This window comes from Ahaetulla prasina, chromosome 7 (genome assembly GCF_028640845.1).
Source record: "Ahaetulla prasina isolate Xishuangbanna chromosome 7, ASM2864084v1, whole genome shotgun sequence".
Classification (NCBI taxonomy): Eukaryota; Metazoa; Chordata; class Lepidosauria; order Squamata; family Colubridae; genus Ahaetulla; species Ahaetulla prasina.
In genome coordinates, this window is record NC_080545.1 from 41,141,217 (window position 1) to 41,161,286 (window position 20,070).

The 20,070-nt window shown below is 45.0% G+C and overlaps 1 protein-coding gene across 5 annotated transcripts in view; it reads left to right on the forward strand.

Annotated features, from left to right (window-relative positions):
* Positions 1-20,070, forward strand: part of ARID2 (AT-rich interaction domain 2) — a 295,603-nt gene that overhangs the window by 152,980 nt on the left and 122,553 nt on the right. For all 5 annotated transcript variants that reach the window (XM_058191210.1, XM_058191209.1, XM_058191212.1 and 2 more), the window contains one exon: positions 5,127-5,194. In XM_058191210.1, coding sequence (XP_058047193.1) covers positions 5,127-5,194 — 68 coding nt within the window. The remainder of the gene's footprint in view (positions 1-5,126; positions 5,195-20,070) is intronic.

Consider the following 20,070-nt stretch of genomic DNA (forward strand, 5'->3'; position numbering starts at 1 on the left):
AGCTCACCCCAAAGCCACTGATGACCTCGCCCAACGGCTTCATATAGATGTTGAACAGGAGAGGCGAGAGAATCGACCCCTGCGGCACCCCACAAGTGAGGTGCCTCGCGGTCGATCTCTGCCCTCCTGTCAACACCGTCTGCGACCGGTCAGAGAGGTAGGAGGAGAACCACCGATAAACGGTGCCTCCCACTCCCAACCCCTCCAACCGGCGCAGCAAGATACCATGGTCGATGGTATCAAAAGCCGATGAGAGATCTAACAGGACCAAGGCAGAGGAGCAACCCCTGTCCCTGGCCCTCCAGAGGTCATCCACCAACGCAACCAAAGCTGTCTCCGTGCTGTGCCCGGGCCGGAAGCTGGACTGGAACGGGTCTAGATAGACAGCTTCCTCCAGGTACTGATTACTTTCTAAGACAAAGTAATCAAAAATGTCTTCAGAATCTATATAGTCAAACTATTGGTTATTTATCAGTTTTTATAGGGTTTTAAATCTTTGTAATTATTTTCATTCTTTATTGAAGACTTAACAAAAGCAGTTATACAGTTGTAGAACATTTTACAAGGAAAATGTTATCTTTAATCATCATAATTCAAATGTAAGAAAATAATTTATAAATCAAATGCTGAACTGAGTAGAACTTATTGTGTGTAGATATTTTTCCATGCTGTTGGAAGTTACTGCATTAAGATCAAATATGATCAAGCTTTTTGATTAAGGCAATTTCATCTGCGTTTGGATAAATACTTCTATCATGGCATTATTTTAATGGGATCCATGAAACCAGGTTCTTATTGCTAAGTGAAATAGAATGCTGTTCTGTTATATATTTTTTATAATTTATAGTGCATGCTACTTTTCTTTTTCTTTCACAAGCTCTTTATTATTTAATCTATTGGATACTATAAACATGCTTCTTAGTATACTCACAGCATATATTGATTTGTCATTGATCATTTTGTATTCCGTGCTTAGATACTGTTCAGTTTCATGGATTTCCCAAAATAATGGAATTACATAAGATACCTTTTTCTGAAGAGAAATATTCCTTACCCTTCAGTATATGGATAATCAAGAATGTAGCTATTAAATCTTCATACTATGATATGGATTGAATTTTATTAAATCAATTCCATAAACTATAAAAAAATGTGATATAATATTCATTCCAAGAAAGAAAATATAGAATCTGCCATTTTTTTACATGGTCTTCTGATTTCCTTTGATTAAGGTGACTATTTTGTTCATGTGTAAAGAGGAAGGAATACAGTGGATATAAAAAGTCTACAAATCCCTTTTAAAATGCCAGATTTTGAGATGTAAAAATGTAAAAAAATCCAACTAACAAAAATCACTTTAGAACTTTTAATATAGCCTACAGCTGTGATGGTAAACCTATGGCATATGTGCCCTCCCTGATGGCACGCAAGCCATTGCCCCAGTTCAGCTCTGCTGCAATGCGCACACACCTCCTGCCGGCCAACTGGTCTTCGGTCTGCCACGCATGTGTGGGGGGGCAGGGTGTGTGCGGGCGGGCCGTGTGCACATGCACGGGGGGCAGGGCTCCTGTAGCGGGCCGCGCGTGCATGGGCGGGAAGGCGAGGCACATGTAGGCCGCACACACATTGCATTTTGAGGGTTTGGGTGCGTGCACATCCATGCGCTTTGGGCACTTGATCTGGAAAAGGTTAGCCATCACTGACCTACAGTATAAGCTGTACAATTCAGTTGAAATACAAACTGAAAAATAACAGTAAAAATCATACAATAATGTGCTTGCATAAGTGTGCCCCTTATGCACCTTAAACCAATACTTTGTTGAAGTACGTTTTGGTTTTATGATAGCGTTCAGTCTTTTGGGGTAGAAACCTTATCATCATGATGCATCTTGCCTTGCAAATCTTTGCCTACTCTTCCTTGCAAAAGTGCTCTATAAACCCTAACTCACTGTCATAAAATCAAACCATGCTTTAATAAAGTCAAATCTGTCAGATTGTGAGGATATCTCCCATGGACAGCTCCCTTCAGGTCACCCCTTTCCAAAACTTTGATATTCTTATAGTGAAGCCATTCTTTTGTTGATTTGGATATGTGTTGGGTTGGTGTTGTGTTGAATGGTGAAATTCATCTTCATCTTCAATATTTTAGGACAGGCCTGAAAGTTTTTTTCCCTCCAAAATTGACTGATATTTGAAACTGTTCATAATTACCTCCACCTTGACTAAAGCCCCGGTTCCAATTGAAGAAAAGCAGCCCCAAACATAATGCTGCCACCTCCAAATTCACTGTGTGTATGCTGTGTTTTCAGTGATGCACAGTGTTGTTTTTGCACCAACATATTTTTTTAGAATAATGGCCAAAAAGTTAAACATTTTTTCTCCTTCTTTGCTCTGACACATACATCCACCTGTGCCCCGCTTCTTGGACCTTCTATACCAGAGGTGTGAAACTCACGTTGTCATGGCAGCATCACGTGACATATCGGGACTTTTTTCCCCTTCACTAAACCGGGTGTGGGTGTCGCTAGTGCATGACGCATTTCGCCTGTGGGCCGGGAGTTTGACAGTCCTGTTCTATATTCACTTACAGTGCATTTAGAAAGTGTTCAGACCCCCTTCACTTTTGTCAATTTTGTTATGCTGCAGCTTGATTCTGCAATTGTTGAAATTCCATTTTTAATTAATGTGCACTCAGTACCCCATAATGACAAAATGAAAACAGAATTTTAGAAATGTCTAAATTTATTTAAAAGAAAATATTGAAATATCAAAGTATTCAGGCTCTTTGCAAAAACACTTGAAATTTCACTCAGGTGCCTCTCATTTCTCTTGATCTTTACTGACATGTTTCTACACTTTGATTGGAGGCGCCTTGTAGTAAATTCAATTGATTGGACATGATTTGGAAAGGCACACACCTATCTATAGAAAGCCTCACAGCTGACAATGCATACTGTAGCAGAGCAAAAGCCATGAGGTCAAAGGAATTTCTTGCAGAGCTCAGAGACAGAATTATTACAAGGCACAGATCTGAGGAAGGCTACAATAAAATTTCTCCTGCACTAAAAGTTACTAAGAGCACAGTGACCTCCATAATTCTGAAATAGAAGACGTTTGGCATAACCTGGACTTTTCCAAGAGCTGGTTGGGTGGTCGAACTGATCAATTGGGGGAGAAGGAGCTTAGTAAGAGAAGTTACCAAGAATCAGATGGTCACTCTGACTGAGCTCCAGAGATCCTGTGTGGAGATGGGACAGAGTTCCAGAAGGAAAACCATCACTGCAGCCCTCCACTGATCTGCACTTTATGGCAGAGTGGTGGAAGCGTCTCAATACAAAACACAGCCTGCTCGGAGTTGGCAAAAAACCACCTGAAGGGCTCTCGGACTATGCGGAACAAGATTCGCTGGTCTGATGAAACCAAGATTGAATTTTTTGCCTCAATTCTAAATGTTATGCCTGGAGGAAACTAAGCACTGCTCATCATCTGTTCAATATCTTCCTAACACTGAAGCATGGTGGCGGCAGCATCATGCTTGCTGGGTGTTTTTCAGCAGCAGAGACTGGGACACTGATCAGAGTTGAGGCAAAGCTGAATGGAGCAAAGTACAGGGATATCCTCAATGAAAACCTGTTCCACAGATCTCAGGACCTTAGACTGGGCCAAAGGTTCACTTTCTAAGATGACAAAGATCCTAAGCACATAGCCAAGACTACAAAGGAGTGGCTTAAGGACAACTCTGTGAATATCCTAGAGTGGCCCAGGCAGAGACCTGACTTGAACCCTATTGAACCTCTCTGGAGGGACCTGAAAATTGCTGTCCATCAATGATCCCATCCAACCTGACTGAGCTTGAGAGGATTTTCAAGAAAGAATGGCAGAAAATCCCCCAATCCAGGTGTGCAAAATTTTCACATCATATCCAAAAGGGCTCATTCAAGGCTGTAATTGTTGCCAAAGGTGCTTCAACAAAGTACTGAGTGAAGGGTCTGAATACTTATGCCAATTTGGTATTTTAATTTTTTTCTTTTTAATAATTTTACAGACATTTCTAAAATTCTGTTTTCACTTTGTCATTATGGGATATTGAGTGTAGATTAATGAAAAAACAAAATGAATTTCAACAACTGTAGAATCAGGCTGCAGCATAACAAAATTGACAAAAGTGAAGGGGGTCTGAATACTTTCTGAATGCACTGTATACAAACATCCAGTAACACGTTCATTCCAAGGCCTCCCTACACTCACACATACACCATACCTTCCTTCTCAGGTCTTTCTGAGTGCACATGTACACAGACACCTACCAATGCCCTCATTCTCAGGGCTTGCACATATCCCATGACTTCCTTCCTCTGCCTCCCTAGACTCTCATGCACTCTGTGCCCTCCTTCACAGGCCTCCCTATATTTGCACACACTCCATACCCTTTTTCCTGGGTTCCGTATACTCTCACACACTATACCCCGCTTCCTGGGACTCCCTGTGCTTACATACATGCATCCTGGATTGCTGTTGCTCAGTAATGCAGTCACATGATGTCACTCTTTACAATTGTACTACTTAGCAACAGCAGTTGCAGTTTCAATTGCCATCATAATTCAAGGACTACCTGTTGAATTCAAACAAAAGAAAATGAGCACTTATAAATAAAGCTTTCTTGAATGTTGTTTGAATAATACATATTGAAGAAAACAGTGAAATTTTCCTAGAAGAGAATTTGTTTCTTAATCATAGTTTTTAAATTGTTGTTTTATGATTGTGTATAGTAGATATTGCGTTACTCTTCAGTGTATATATAATATTTTTTTCAGTTGATTGGTACATACAGTAGTAGATATATACATTTTACTGTATATATTTTCTGTGTTATACAGTTTAGGACAAAAAGTCTGTTTCACTCTGATCTGAAGACTGATCTGGTCCAAACAAATAGTTTCCTATCCAATCAGTAACAATTTTAGAAATGCTTCTTAATAGACAGTAATACTGATGTCAAATAAAACCAAATATATACATAATAAACCAAATAAATTAGCTTGGTTTACTATAATACAGCAGGTTTAAAATTATATTCTTTGAAATATTTCTATCAATGTAATGATAATGTTAATGCTTTTTTATAGCTTTAGGTTCATTTTCTACTGTGTTTGGAGAAGAATGGAAGGAGAAAACGGATAGAGATTTTGTTAAGGTAATTTCTAAAATTTTGATACATAACATTTTTCTGGAATATATGTACAAATCAAACTATTGAAAGATACAGTTTCCTTACAGAATCAGACCAGTGAAGGAGAAAGGAATATATAAAGTTAAGATATTGAAGTAGCATTAATAAAAATACTGAGAAGATGCAAAAGAGGTAATAAGTAGCCCTCAATTCACAAGCCTATTGGTTTTGGTTTTCCCCAATGTAGTCATTAAGTGACTGGCATGGGTTGTTAAGTCGAGCACAGAATGCCTTGGATGGAGAAGGCTCTGGGAGGCCTAGTGCAGGCCCAGCCCATGTGCTCCAGGTGTCCCAAGGCCTCTCCCACACATGAAGGCACCCATGCTCCACTTCCTGGCCCCTCAGAGTATTCTTCGGCCTTAGGCTATTCTTCATCCATACTACTTGGTCCAAACTGCTCTCCCTGCCCCCCACTTCACCACCTGCGTCACCATTCACTCACCTTTGGAAGATCTGTGGAGCTCTGGTGCTCATGTTCGAGAATGAGGGACAGGCCATTCTGTCTTCAGCATCCCTGGGCTCCATCCTGGAAGTAGGTGCCATTTTCAGAAAATGTTGCCTGCTTCTGTGATGGAGCCATGTGATTTAGGGATGCAGTAGCCTGCCCTTTGTCCCTAATGAGAACCTTGGACCTCCAGAGATCTTCCATAGCTGAATGTGTGATCATCGAAGAAGTGAGGAGAAGGGTGTGGAATCCAATGGGTTGGTAAGCATTCCCAGGGACCTAGCAGGGCAATGGGGGGAGATAGGCACAGAGCACCACAGTGTCCCTGCAGTTGGTCTTAATAACAAATGACCTCAAGGGTGTTGCAGGCACTGAAGGTTCAAAACTGGGTCAAAAAGTAGGTCTTGATAGATCTGTTGTAACTTTGAATAGTCACTAAGTGGACAGTTTTAAGTCAAGGACTACCTGTACATTGAAACTTTATTACAGACTAGCGTTGACAGGCAGGGTTTATTTTATAGGAGGAATTTGGGCATGGTGCATACAAAATGATAAAGTTTAGAAAAACACATCTTCTATAAGACTTTAGCTGATTAGTCCTGGTCACATTATCTATGACTAGCTTTTTCTACAGTACCTATTGCTAGTGCTCATGATATCAGCTATCTATATATAGTATTACTAAAACTATCCTGTTTGTGTATAACTTAATTGAGTGAAAATGGTCATAGGGCAAACATTTGAACCAAGCTACCTCAAATAGATTAACTTATAGAATATGCCCAAACTTCAGGGGAGTCCATGATTCTTGTGGAACTAAAATTGGGAAAAATTTATAAAATGTTTTATTAATTATTTTCCACAGCTACTCATTTTCAACATATGACTCTGGGCAATGAATAGTCGTAATAGTTAAAAACAATGAAAACAATTACAACATAATATGTAAATAAGTATATATCACAGCCAAGAAAAATTATCAACATTGATAATCAATATAGCCAGGCATCAGGGCCCTTCACACAATTGGGGTCCATAATCAGATCTTGAAGGCCATACAAAACATCAATAGGATTAGGGTCATCCTAATTATCTGAAGGGAAAATGTTCCAAATGGCAGGCCCTATAGCAGGAAAGGCACATCTTAGAGCCCCTGCCAGCCAACAATCTTTGGCTGATGGGACCTCTACATGTCCAACCTGCTGGATCAAATTTGGATGGGTGGAATTACCTGGATTATCGGGTAATCCAGTCCCGGGCCATAAAGGGCTTTAAAGCATTTTGAATTGCACCTGGAAACACACCAATAACCAATGCTGCTCCCCTCAGTTGTGATGTTACAGGTATCTAATCCCTGACATACCTGTATAGACACATTTTGCACTGGTTGAAGCTTCTGAATGTTTTTCAAGGGAAGTACCTTGCAGTAATCCAGACTAGACGACATAGTAATTTTCATAAAAAATTTTATGACATAATACAGAATATCATAAAACATTTATGTGGTCAACTCCTGATATTTGACTGTGCTGTATAGTTCCACTTGGGTTACTTTCAAGAGAGATACATCTCTGAATTTTCCCCTGAATTTTAAAGATTTTTTTCAGTACAAAAAAGTTCTGCCATTGTTCAAGGCATTGAGAATTCTGGTAAGGAAATACCTCTAAAATGACCCAATGGTCATATACTGTGTAGTATAGGTGAAACTCAAAAAACTAGAATATTGTGCAAAAATTCATTTATTTCAGTAATGCAATTTAAAAGGTGAAACTAATATATGAGATAGACTCATTACATGCAAAGTGAGATAGTTCAAGCCTTGATTTGTCATAATTTTGATGATTATAGGTAACAGCTCATGAAAACCCCAAATTCACAATCTCAGAAAATTAGAATATTGTGAAATGGTTCAATATTCTAGGCTCAGTGTCCCACTCTAATCAGCTAATTAAGCCATAACACTTGCAAAGGGTTCCTGAGCCTTTAAATGGTCTCCTAATCTGGTTCAGTAGGAATCACAATCATGGGAAAGACTGCTGACCTGACAGTTGTACAGAAAACCATCACTGACACCCTCCATAAGGAGGGAAAGCCTCAAAAGGTAATTGCAAAAGAAGTTGGATGTTCCCAAAGTGCTGTATCAAAGCACATTAATGGAAAGTCATGTGGAAGGGAAAAATGTGGAAGAAAAAGGTGCACAAGCAGCAGGGATGACCGCAGCCTGGAGAGGATTGTCAGGAAAAGGCCATTCAAAAGTGTTGGGGACTTTCACAAGGAGTGGACGGAGGCTGGAGTCAGTGCATCAAGAGCCACCACACACAGAGGGATCCTGGACATGGGCTTCAAATGTCATATTCCTCTTGTCAAGCCGCTCCTGAACAACAAACAATGTCAGAAGCGTGTTACCTGGGCTAAAGAAAAAAAGAACTGGTCTGTTGCTCAGGGGTCCAAAGTCCTGTTTTCTGATGGGAGCAACTTTTGCATCTCATTTGGAAACCAAGGACCCAGAGTCTGGAAGAAGAATGGAGAGGCACACACTGCAAGATGCTTGAAGTCCAGTGTGAAGTTTCCACAGTCTGTGTTGATTTGGGGAGCTATGTCATCTGCTGGTGTTGGTTCACTGTGCTTCATTAAGTCCAGGGTCAACGCAGCCGTCTACCAGGAGATTTTGGAGCAGTTCATGCTTCCTTCCGCAGACGAGCTTTATGGGGATGGTGACTTCATTTTCCAGGAGGACTTGGCATCTGCCCATACTGCCAAAAGTACCAAAACCTGGTTCAATGCCCATGGGATTACTGTGCTTGATTGGCCAGCAAACTCGCCTGATCTAAACCCCATAGAGAATCTATGGGGCATTGCCAAGAGAAAGATGAGAGACATGAGACCGAACAATGCAGAAGAGCTGAAGGCCGCTATTGAAGCATCCTGGTCTTCCATAACACCTCAGCAGTGCCACAGGCTGATAGCATCCATGCCACGCCGCATTGAGGCAGTAATTGATGCAAAAGGGACCCAAACCAAGTACTGAGTACATATGCATGCTTATACTTTTCAGAGGTCCGATATTGTTCTATGTTCAATCCTTGTTTTATTGATTTCATGTAATATTCTAATTTTCTGAGATTGTGAATTTGGGGTTTTCATGAGCTGTCCGCCATAATCATCAAAATTATGACAGATCAAAGGATGAATGATATCGCTTTGCCTGTAATGAGTCTATCCCATATATTAGTTTCACCTTTTAAGTTGTATTACTGAAATAAATGAACTTTTGCACGATATTCTAATTTTTTGAGTTTCACCTGTATGTACTATTTATCAAATTTGCACCTGCATTGCAATTTTTTTCAGTAAGAGGTTTTAAAACTGTGTTTTTTTACACCAAGAATTCAAATCTGCTGTTATTTTTTTTTCAATTGCATGTTTAGCTTGGTATGGTAAATCCACATCTGATCATATACCCCACAAAAATCTCTTGGAACCCAAATACTGTTAATTTTATTTTTTTAAAATTACATCTTGTGGTACAAAAAAAGTTTTTTTCTGCATGAATCTTATCTAGCTAAGCAAAAAATAATCATGCAATCATAAACTAATATCAGAAAGCAATTATCTGAGTTACAAAAATGTTTGAGTTTCATCAAGTCTTTGACATCAGCCGCTGACTTGCTTCTTGGCCTCTGGTATAACCCTCACATTTGTCATGTGTATACACTCTGCTTGCTGCCACTGTTACCTGTTTCACACATTGGACGTGACAGGGCCACTGTGGTACTTGCATTGGTTCGTCAGTGAACTTCTTTATTTCTGCTGTAGTCAGTTTGCACATCAAAAGTGGCTCATATACACCTTCAGACCATTCAATCAGCTCCAGCAGAATGTATGCTCTGGCGTTGATTAAAGACGTTTTTCTTGCACGTACAGAAAAATCTCCCAGCATTGATCTTTTCCATACCAGCTTTCCTCTCTTGAATGTTATCTGAACACAAGAGCGTCTGGATTATCATTTCACTGAAAGCGTACCATGCTGAGCGTTGAATGGTTGGGAAAACAGCATCTACTACAGCCTTCTTTTGCAGTCTGACTTACTACAGCTGGAACAACACATGATGGATCTTCAATCCAGGAATGTATTTCTTTGTTGTTGAACCAGCAAGGGTAGTGCATACCAACGATGTATTCCACTATCATTAAGTTTTGGAGAGCTTTGCCTGAAAAGCCATGTTTTGAAACCCATATTCAACAAAGCCTATTTCCACTTGTCAACCAGCGTGAATGGCTTACAGTGCCAATTTCCATAAGAGACAGGTCTGTGGGAAGTTCTGTCCTTATTGCCTGTGTGATCAGTGGTGAAATCTAAAAATGTTTGCTATCAGTTCTGTGGGCGTGGCTTGGTAGGCATGGCTTGGTGGTCATGTGACCGGTGGGCATGGCCAACTTGATGTCACTTATTTAACTCACTATTAGAGCCAGGAGCTGCACATTCTGAAGGACATTCTGCTCTTCTGAAGCCCCAAACGCTTTTGAGTTTCCCTCCACAATCTGGTTTGACACCCAAGAGAACCTCAGAGCCTTCTCTTGCCCTGCTCTCCATCCCAGAAGGCCGCATATCCCCCACCCGCCAGTTGTCCATACGAACTATCCGACTCCCCTTGCAGGGCGATCGAAAGAGGGGAGGGGGATGCTGCAGAAAAGGCCACCTTCCACCCAGGCCTCCTCTCGCAGCCAAATGCACCCAGCCATGCGTATCCTTTCCTCAAATGGGCTGTGCATGGGGCACTTGGAGAGAGAGCACAAGAGAGCTCTCCAACCTCTGTTTTTGTGTGTCTGTGAGAGTGGGAGGGAGCGATCTGAAGCCGAGGCATCCAAACTTCTGGCAGCAGCGGGTATAGCTTCTGAGCAGCCCTGAATCAGCCAGCTCCACCTGACCTACTCCCTGAGTCTCACCGTTCTCCTCACCCCCCACTCCCACTCAAGGAGTGGCATGTTCTGTGGGACAACAGGACCTCACATTTTCCCCATGGCACAGTGTACGCTTGCTACCTCTGCTGGTCTATTTGCAAGCATTGATCTTCTCTGCTTCTCTCGATACACTGGTGTGTGCACCATGCATCGCTTGTTGGGCCTGAGCAGGGAAGCCGCTGTCATGCCACTTCCTTGAACGTAGAGCCGAGGCTGTGTACTTCCTCTCCCGGCTGGCCACTGGCAAAGAGCCACGTGACTGACAGCTGCTCAATGCCCTGCATGCAGCATCACCCAGCCACAGAGCAGCCAGCCCAGTTTGGACTTGGGCTGACTGGTTGGAGCAGCGCTGCAGCCAAGGCCTCCGCATCAACATTCACCAGTGAGCACAACTTTAATTGGGCCACTCAAGCCGCCACTGCAGGGCCAGCTGCCTTTTGCCAAAACCTTGCAGTTTTTCTCAGCTGAGGAGGGGTATATGAATACGTGCACCTGCCCCCCTGAAGCACCACCACCGCTGTTCACTTTCATTTCGCGGCGGGAGAATGGAGAAAGTGAATGGTGCCGCCATGGCGGTGCTTCAGGAGGGCAGGCGGACGTCTGCAGCCAGGTGGGGAGGATGGGCCGTGAGATTGGCAGTGGCCTCTTCCAAGTGCAGCGCACAGAGGTGGCAGGCAAGGCGGACCCGGCATGCCTGTTGAGCGGGAGACCAGGCAGGGGCGAGGCCACCAGGGATGATTGCTACAGGTTCATTGAACTGATGCCAATCATCACTACCGGTTCTCCCAAATTGGTCTGAACCGGTAGGATTTCACCCCTGTATGTAATTCTATGTTCATACCTTTGATCAGTAGAGAAATCTTTTACAACACTGTCACTCAGTGAAACGAGAGGCTCACCAATGGAAACGCTGGTGAATGAAAGATCAATGTCAAGTTCTGTTGCAGTGTCTAGCATGTTCCCAATTTTACCTGCCTATTTGTTGTTAGACAAGGTCTTCCCATCCAATTTTGTGATTAAGTGTCGTAGGGGTAACTCATTCGTGTGGAGTGCACACACCAACCAGATCAAATTCCAGTCAAGCTTGACTTCTACCCAGTGCACAGCACTATCTTCACAGCCAGTAATAACATTTGTGGAATCTTTTCCAATGGCCTTCTAGCTTTTGTCAGTGCCTTTCTTCTTCATGAAATACACCAGATTCTGCAATCATTTGAGCAGGTTTTCCTGTTTTTGAGCCTTTCTCTGGAGTGAAGTAGAGGACGCGGTGGCTCAGGGGCTAGGATGTTGAGCTTGTCGATAGAAAGGTCGGCAGCTCGGCGGTTCGAATCCTTAGTGCTGCCGTGTAACGGGGTGAGCTCCTGTTACTTGTCCCAGCTTCTGCCAACCTAGCAGTTTCGAAAGCATGTAAAAATGCAAGTAGAAAAAATAGGGACCACTTTTGGTGGGAAGGTAATGTTGTGACCCAGACCCAAGTAGGTAGCAACAAACGCAGTCCTTAATAAAATAAACTTTATTCGAACAGCTGGGAATTAATTCATTCCCAGCACCGGGTAACTCAAAACGAAACAAAGGCTTCACAAACAAAACAGTCTTTGGTTATCTCAAACCTGGTTCAATTTGGATAACCGCCAAGGTCTTTACTGATAACCTTCCAGAGCAGAGAATGAGGCAAGAACACAGCTCCAACGTTGCTTTCCGGCAAACTGACACACCAGTGCTGCTCTTGTTTTAAACCTTATGGGAGGGGCCAATCATCTCTTGGCCCTACTCCCAAGGTGACCTCTCTGCTTGAGCTACACTTTCCTCTTGGCAGCTCTTCTCATATGAGCATTAGGAACAGGCTCTTCCAGTTCCTCCTCCTCGCTACTCTCAGCCTCTGGAGGCTCTGGAGTCCGCACCTCACTCTCACTACTCTCAGGCCCCGGAGGCTTTGGAGTCGGCACCTCATTTCTCGATGGCCCTGGCCTCTCCTCCATCTCATCACTGTCCGATTCCGCTGCCAGCACCGTAGGCTTCTGACGGACCACAACACTATCCCTCACTGCAGGGCCCTTCCCCCAAGGCTGATGATCCAGATGCGGCCGAGACGGGAATTGGTCATGGAAGGCTTCCACTAAGGCAGGAAGGCTTCCACTAAGGCAGGTGCATGCAAGGAGGATGTATCCTCCCAGGTGAAGTCCTCAGGTTCATGCCCCTTCCATTCAACAAGGTACTGGAACCGTCCTTTGAGCCAACGAGAGTCCCAAATCCTGGCAACCTCGTACTCGGGTGGTTCATCGCCGTCCTGTGGTACCAGTTGAGGACGGTCAGGTTGGCGGAGTGGACAGGCAGGCCGTTCTGGGACAAGGAGGGATCTATGAAACACTGGGTGGACACGCATCGAGCGTGGCAAGGTCAAGCGGTAGGCGACTGGGTTAATAACTGCCTCAATGGGAAATGGACCAAGGTACCGGTGGTCTAGTTTCCTGACCGGCCGGTCAGATGGGAGATGCTTGGTGGATAACCAGATCCTATCTCCCACAGCCAGTGGTGGTGTCGCCCGCCGAGATCAGTCTGCGGCTCTTTTGTAGTCCTCCTTGGCTTTCTTGAGATACTGTCGCACCAACTGATGGACGGCCTGCAATTCGGACAGAAAATCCACTGGTACCGGAGAGTCAAGTTGTGTGAAAGGAAAGAACTGAGGGTGATATCCGACATTAGCCAGGAAAGGGGTTATTTGCGTAGAGGTATGTTGTGAGTTGTTAAACGCAAATTCTGCTACTGCCAAATACTCAGACCAATTGTCTTGTTGCTGGTTCACGAAGCAGCGCAGGTATTGCTCCAGAATGCCGATCACTTTTTCAGTCCCGCCGTCAGTTTCCGGATGATGTGCCGACGACAGGCAGATCTTTACATCCAAAGCCATCATCAGTCCTTTCCAAAACTGGGCAGTAAATTGAGCCCCTCGGTCCAATACAACCCTATCTGGTAGGCCATGGAGCTGGAAGACGTGTTGGATAAATTTGCAGGCAGTGGTGCAAGCCGTCTGTCGTGTCCCACTCCTCCTCTGATGGCCGGGTCTGGAAAGTCTGTCTCAAACGTGGCCACGAAGCCTCTGCAGCTTTGCCAAAGTCCTGTCAGAGTTCTCAGGGCAGGCAGGAGACCAGGATGTGACTTCAGCAATCCAAGTTAGACTTTGCCTGACTCAAAGAATGCCAGAAAGCAGATCCTTTATATAGGCCATGGGGTGTGGCTCCATGACTCAGCACTTATCCAGGCCTGCCCCTCCCTTCCTTTTGCTGACATCGCCTCTCCATTCTCCGGAAGCGTGGATCTATCCATTGCATCGTTTCATCTCCAGCTGCCGGTAATCCCAGCTCGTGGCTGGCTTCAGGTGCACATGCTATCGGAGGGAGGTTTGTTTGCTCGGTTTGTCTGGGCATGGTGCCAGGGCTGGGGGCTGGAGGCATGCCAGGACATTCTTCTGCACTATCAGTCTCTGGCTGAGATAGCAGGAGATGAGAGGGGCCCAGCTGCGCCGGGGGCTGGGGGCGAGCGAGGCACAACAGTCTGCTTAGTCCCGCAAAAGTTCCTCGTGAAACGTCCATGGAGAGTCGGGCCCTACCTCTTCTTTGCGTTGCTCTACGTAAGCATTGTGCCACTGCGCTTCCCATATCTGAGCCCGTAGATCCACTGGTCCCTGTACCAGAAAGATTCTACGGGCAACACTGTCCAGAGCGGAAGCAGGTCTGCGATGTGGGAATACTCCGGTTTTCTCGAGAGCACATCCGCCCTTTGGTTGCCATCACTGGGGATGTAGGTCAAGTGGAAATGAAACCGGGTAAAGAAGAGGGACCACCGAATCTGCCATTGATTTAGTTTCCGGGCAGTCTGTAGGAACTCCAAGTTTTTATGGTCCGTCCGGACTTCAATTTGATGCCGGGCCCCCTCCAGAAGATGTCTCCAGGCCTCAAACGCCGTCTTAACGGCCAGTAACTCCTTCTCCCAGATGGTGTAGTTGCGCTCGGAAGGGTTGAGCTTCCAGGAATAATATGCGCAAGGGAAGAGGGTACTGCTGGATGTGCGAGCCTGGAGCAACACTGCACCAACAGCAACATCCGATACATCTGCTTCCACCACAAATGGACGATGGGGGTCAGGATGCTTCAAGATAGGCTCCTTCATGAAGGCCTGTTTCAAGGCCTGGAATGCCTGCTGCTCGGGGGTACCCCACCGGAACGGGACTGTTCTGTCCCCTGCACCTCCTCAATGAATACACACCAGCCGAGGCCGTCTGCCAGCAATTTATTTACAATCAGCAGAGTGTCCTTTGGCAGAGAACAGTTCTGGCACTGTTTCTTCATGTGCCTGCCAAGTCTCTCATCAAGTAACAGAGTGCTGACAATCTGTTGCTAAAGCAGAATAATCCAAAAGTTACCCACAAAGAAATCCCAGCATTCAATCCAAGAGCACGAAGCAGTTCACCCTAGTAGTTTGTAGCTTTGTCCGATACAAGGGCCTACAGAACAACCCCACCCGCTTTTATCCGTTGTGGGGTGTGGCTCTGTGACTCAGCACTCCCTGGGCCTGCCCCACCTCTTTCTCTGCTGCTCACATCTATCTCGAGGTCGCTGTCTCGGATCTAGCCAAGATTGGTCCTCAGCAGCTGGCTCGTTGCCAGGGAGGAGGAGGGTCCGGGGGGAAAGAGGCCTTGTCAGCTCCTCCTCCTCACTCTCCGAGTCATCCGGCTCCAGTAGGCCAGACCCGGGGGGCGGAGCCACAACAGGGACTTTCTTTTGCAGAAGCCGAGTGAGCCGGAGATAAAGGTCCGATAGTAGTTGGCAAACCTGAGAAGGCGCTGGACATCCTTCGCCCGTTGAGGAAACTGCCAACTACGCAAAGACTCCACCTTGTTTGGCTCCATTGCAAAGCCCTCAGGAGAGATGTGATGCCTGAGGAACTCGATGGTGGACTGGAAAAACTGGCATTTCTCCAGTTTTGCGTACGGAAGATTCTCCCGGAGACGCTGCAGGACCTGGCGGAGGTGCTGTTGGTGGCTCTCCTGGGAGGGGGAGTAGATCAGGATGTCATCAAGATAAATGACGACAAACTTGTCTAAGAGGTCCCTAAAAATGTCATTCATGAAATGTTGAAAGACGGCAGGGGCATTGGTCAGCCCAAATGGCATGACGGTATACTCAAAGTGCCCATAGTGGGTGCCGAACGCTGTCTTCCATTCATCCCCGGGACAGATCTGAACAAGATTATAGGCCCCTCGCAAGTCCAATTTAGTGAACACGGTAGCCTCCCGAAGCCGTTCCAAGAGTTCGGGAATAAGGGGCAGAGGATACTGGTTGTGCACCGTGATGGCGTTTAACTTGCGGTAGTCACAACAAAGCCTCAAGTCTCCGGTTTTTTTTTTTCACAAACAGGACCGGGGCGGACAAGGGCGACGAGGAGGGTCGGATAAAGCCCCGAGCCAGGTTATTGTCCACAAAGTCCCGTAATGCGGCCAACTCTGGGTCCAACATCGAATACAAACACCCCACTGGGAGTGGTGCATCCGGAATCAAATCAATGGGGCAGTCATATGGCCGGGGTGGGGGCAGTTGGTCCGCCTTTTTCTCGCTGAACACATCTGCAAAGTCCTCAAGTGCGGGAGGCAAGGACCCTCCGGCTGGGCCCTGCAACTGGCCTGCGCAGACTTGGCGGATGTGGTCCACACATTGCAGGCTCGGAAAAGCGATGAAGTTCTGGGACCAATAGATCTGCGGGTCATGTGCCCGGAGCCAAGCCAAGCCCAGAACCACAGGAAAGTGCAGGCCAGAGGTAATACAGAACTGAATGGCTTCCTCATTAAACCCGATGGTCAGTCGCAAGGGTTGTATGGCGGCCGTGATAAGCCCAGACATTAGCACCCAGCTATCAATCATCTCCATGAGCAGAGGAGAATCCAACAGACACTGAGGGACTGAATATTTGGCTGCAAACGCCGCATCCATAAAATTGGTTGTGGCTCTGTAGTCTGCCAGAATTCCCTGCTGCGTATTGGACACACATATATTTGCCGCCAAAGCAGGTGTCGAGGACGTCTGGGCTCCACGTCCGCTGACAGCTCCTTGGTCTTGATGTGCACCCGATCCAAGTCCTCCCTTAGATCAGGCTCAGGGCATTTCCCAACAAGGTTTCGGGGGCTTTGGGGCAGGCACAAGAGCCGTCTCCCTCCGTCGCTTCTTTGGGCAAGAAGCAGCTATATGTCCAGGCTCCCCACAGTACAAGCACAACCCCCCTGACCATTGTCTCTGTTTCTCCGCCACTGACAGATGGGGTTGGGCTGCACCTATTTCCATGGGCTCCCCCTGTGGAACTGGAATCTCATGCCTGGCAGGAACCACACTGGTCTCCTGGCGGGCACAGCAACTGGTCTGTGTCTGCATCCGGGCGTCAATCCTAAGGCACTGTGCGTTTAGGGTTGGAGGGATATTGGCCCAAACCAGCTCATCCTGCAAATCCTCCGATAAGCCATCCTGGAACGCGTCCATAAGGGCTGCCTCATTCCAGGCTGAATCTTGGCAAAACAGCCAAAACTCACTGATATACTCCTGCAGTGGTTTCTGGCCCTGCTTCAGGGTCTTCAGTCGTCTGGTGGCAGTCTGCATTTTGATAGGGTCCTCATACATCAGCCTGAGGTGATCACAAAACTCCCTGAAATCATCCAGCAGAGGACTATCCTGCAGCAGCAGGGGCATGGCCCAGCGAGCTGCAGAGCCAGAAAGCAGGCTGAGTACAAATCCCACTTTATCCCGGTCAGTGGGGAAGTCCTCCCTTTTCAGGCTGATAAAGAGCTGGCATTTTCCCATAAAAGAAGGAAACATGGCTTGCGTACCATCAAACTTGTCTGGCACGTATGACCTCTTCTGCGGAAAGAGGGAGAAGCTGAAGCTTGGACCTGAGCCAGCTGTGCAGTTAGCAGAGCTACTTGCTGCTGTAGCTGCTCATTCATGGCATGGAGCTCCTCCATGGTTAAAAGTTTGTTGACTACTTCTCCTTGTGGGCCAGAAAACAAACTGTTGTGACCCAGACCCAAGTAGGTAGCAACAAACGCAGTCCTTAATAAAATAAACTTTATTCGGACAGCTGGGAATTAATTTATTCCCAGAGCCAGGTAACTCAAAACGAAACAAAGGCTTCACAAACAAAACAGTCTTTGGTTATCTCAAACCTGGTTCAATTTGGATAACCGCCAAGATCTTTACTGATAACCTTCCAGAGCAGAGAAGGAGGCAAGAAAGCAGCTCCAACGTTGCTTTCCGGCAAACTGACACACCAGTGCTGCTCTTGTTTTAAACCTTATGGAAGGGGTCAATCATCTCTTGGCCCTACTCCCGAGGTGACCTCTCTGCTTGAGCTGCTCTTGTCTCTTGGCAGCTCTTCTCATACAAGCATTAGGAACAGGCTCTTCCAGTTCTTCCTCCTCGCTACTCTTGGCCTCTGGAGGCTCTGGAGTCCGCACCTCACTCTCACTACTCTCAGGCCCCGGAGGCTCTGGAGTCTGCACCTCATTTCTCGATGGCCCTGGCTTCTCCTCCATCTCATCACTGTCCGATTCCGCCGCCAGCACCATAGGCTGCTGACGGGCCACAACAGGTAACAGCGTTCCCTGCGCCTTTGGCGTTGAGTCATGCCGGCCACATGACCACGGAGATGTCTTTGGACAGCGCTGGCTTTGAAACGGAGATGAGCGCTGCCCCCTATAGCTGGCAACTACTAGCATGTATGTGCGAGGGAAACCTTTACCTTTACCTGGAGTGAAATGATACAGATACCTTCCAACTGGCTCACTATACACAGAATAACATTTTTCTTTGATGGTACTGGGAAATTGTCTGAATTGTTTGCTTTCAGCATAACTTTAGTTGCATCTATACGGCTGTCGAAGAAGATGCATTCTATTTCACCCTTCTTACAGAGCTCATCAAATTTGACCAACACCGTATCTTATGCTCTGCATAGCAACAATTGTTATTTCTAATCTATTTTATTCTGACTTTTCTTTTGAAGTAGAAGGCATGTTTGTTTGGTCTAAGGCCTCTTCATAACTTCCATCACATTCCTCTTCATCTCCATCATCAGTCATCTGTCGTTCATTTTCATTGTAAGAGATAATTACTTCATTTGTCAGTATCGAAATGTTTGGAATACTTTTCTGCTTATATTTAGCTAAACTTTGTTTCTGATCGTCTTGCTGCTTTTGTCTTTTGCCTAGTCATTTCTGCTTGGGCACATCTGGCAAACCAATCTGGTGTTATCCAAAAGAATCAATCTTGTTTCTCTGATCTTTAACAAAAACAATTTCCTTCAATGGTTTCTTCTTCTCCTTAAGACAGGTACAATTAATGTGAGCTTCTCTTTTGTAGCCAGCAAGAGAGCTATATTCAGCACACAGAAGAATTTGACACTTGCAATTTAGGATGTCAAACCATTTGTCAAGTTTTACAGTGAAACTTTGACATCTAGCTTCCCTCTACCAAGAGATATGTTTTTGGCTTGATCTCAGCTCTCTTGGATCTTGTTCAAGATTGTCACTCATGAATTTACAACAGGGCTCACAAAAGAACTGTTCGCTCATTCCCACTTTTTAAGCACTTTTGGATATACATCTCTTGCAAGACTGACTGTTGGGTAGTTTCTAGCCTCATCACCACTTTGTTCTCTTAACAGTAAGCCATATCTGAGAACCTCTCGCAGTTTTAAGAGTTCAAATGGCAACAAGTCTCAGCCATTCCCAATTAGCTTGCTCATATGAGTGAATGTTCCCAGCTTGTTCTTTTTTTAGAAGCCATTACAGATCAGTTATCATACTCATTAAAACTCAGCAGTGTTAACACACTCAGACAAACAAAAACAAACAGACAAACAAAAAGAGAAAGATAGCTGAACATGTAAAATGAAACAAACAAAATGTTGGAAAGTTATGTATTTACCAAGCACCTCTTAATTATATTAAAGTAACCAAAATATCTTTACAATCCCCAAAGCATGTCATAATGTTTGAGCATCCCTAATGTTTGGAAATTGAAAGTTGAAAAATTTGACACGCCCTATCAGTGGATAACAAAAATTGTATTCATACCCTCGAAAGACTTGATATATTGAGTCTTCTATGCATTTTAGCATGTAACAAAGCAGAACTTTCTGATAATTATATCAGGAATGTTAAATGTTTTTGTATTTGATTAGCCATTTGGAAATAAACCGAAGTATAATATGTTTAGCTTACAACATCAGTTGAACTAATTATGCTTTAGGAAACTAATTGTACCATTAGTTCCAATAATGATGCACTATAGTTTTAGTATGCTTGGATTTTTAAGATTTCGGATGAATTCTAAACTCTATAGCTGTTTTATACAAAGCAGTTGAAGCATTAAATTACTTTAAGTCCCATTTG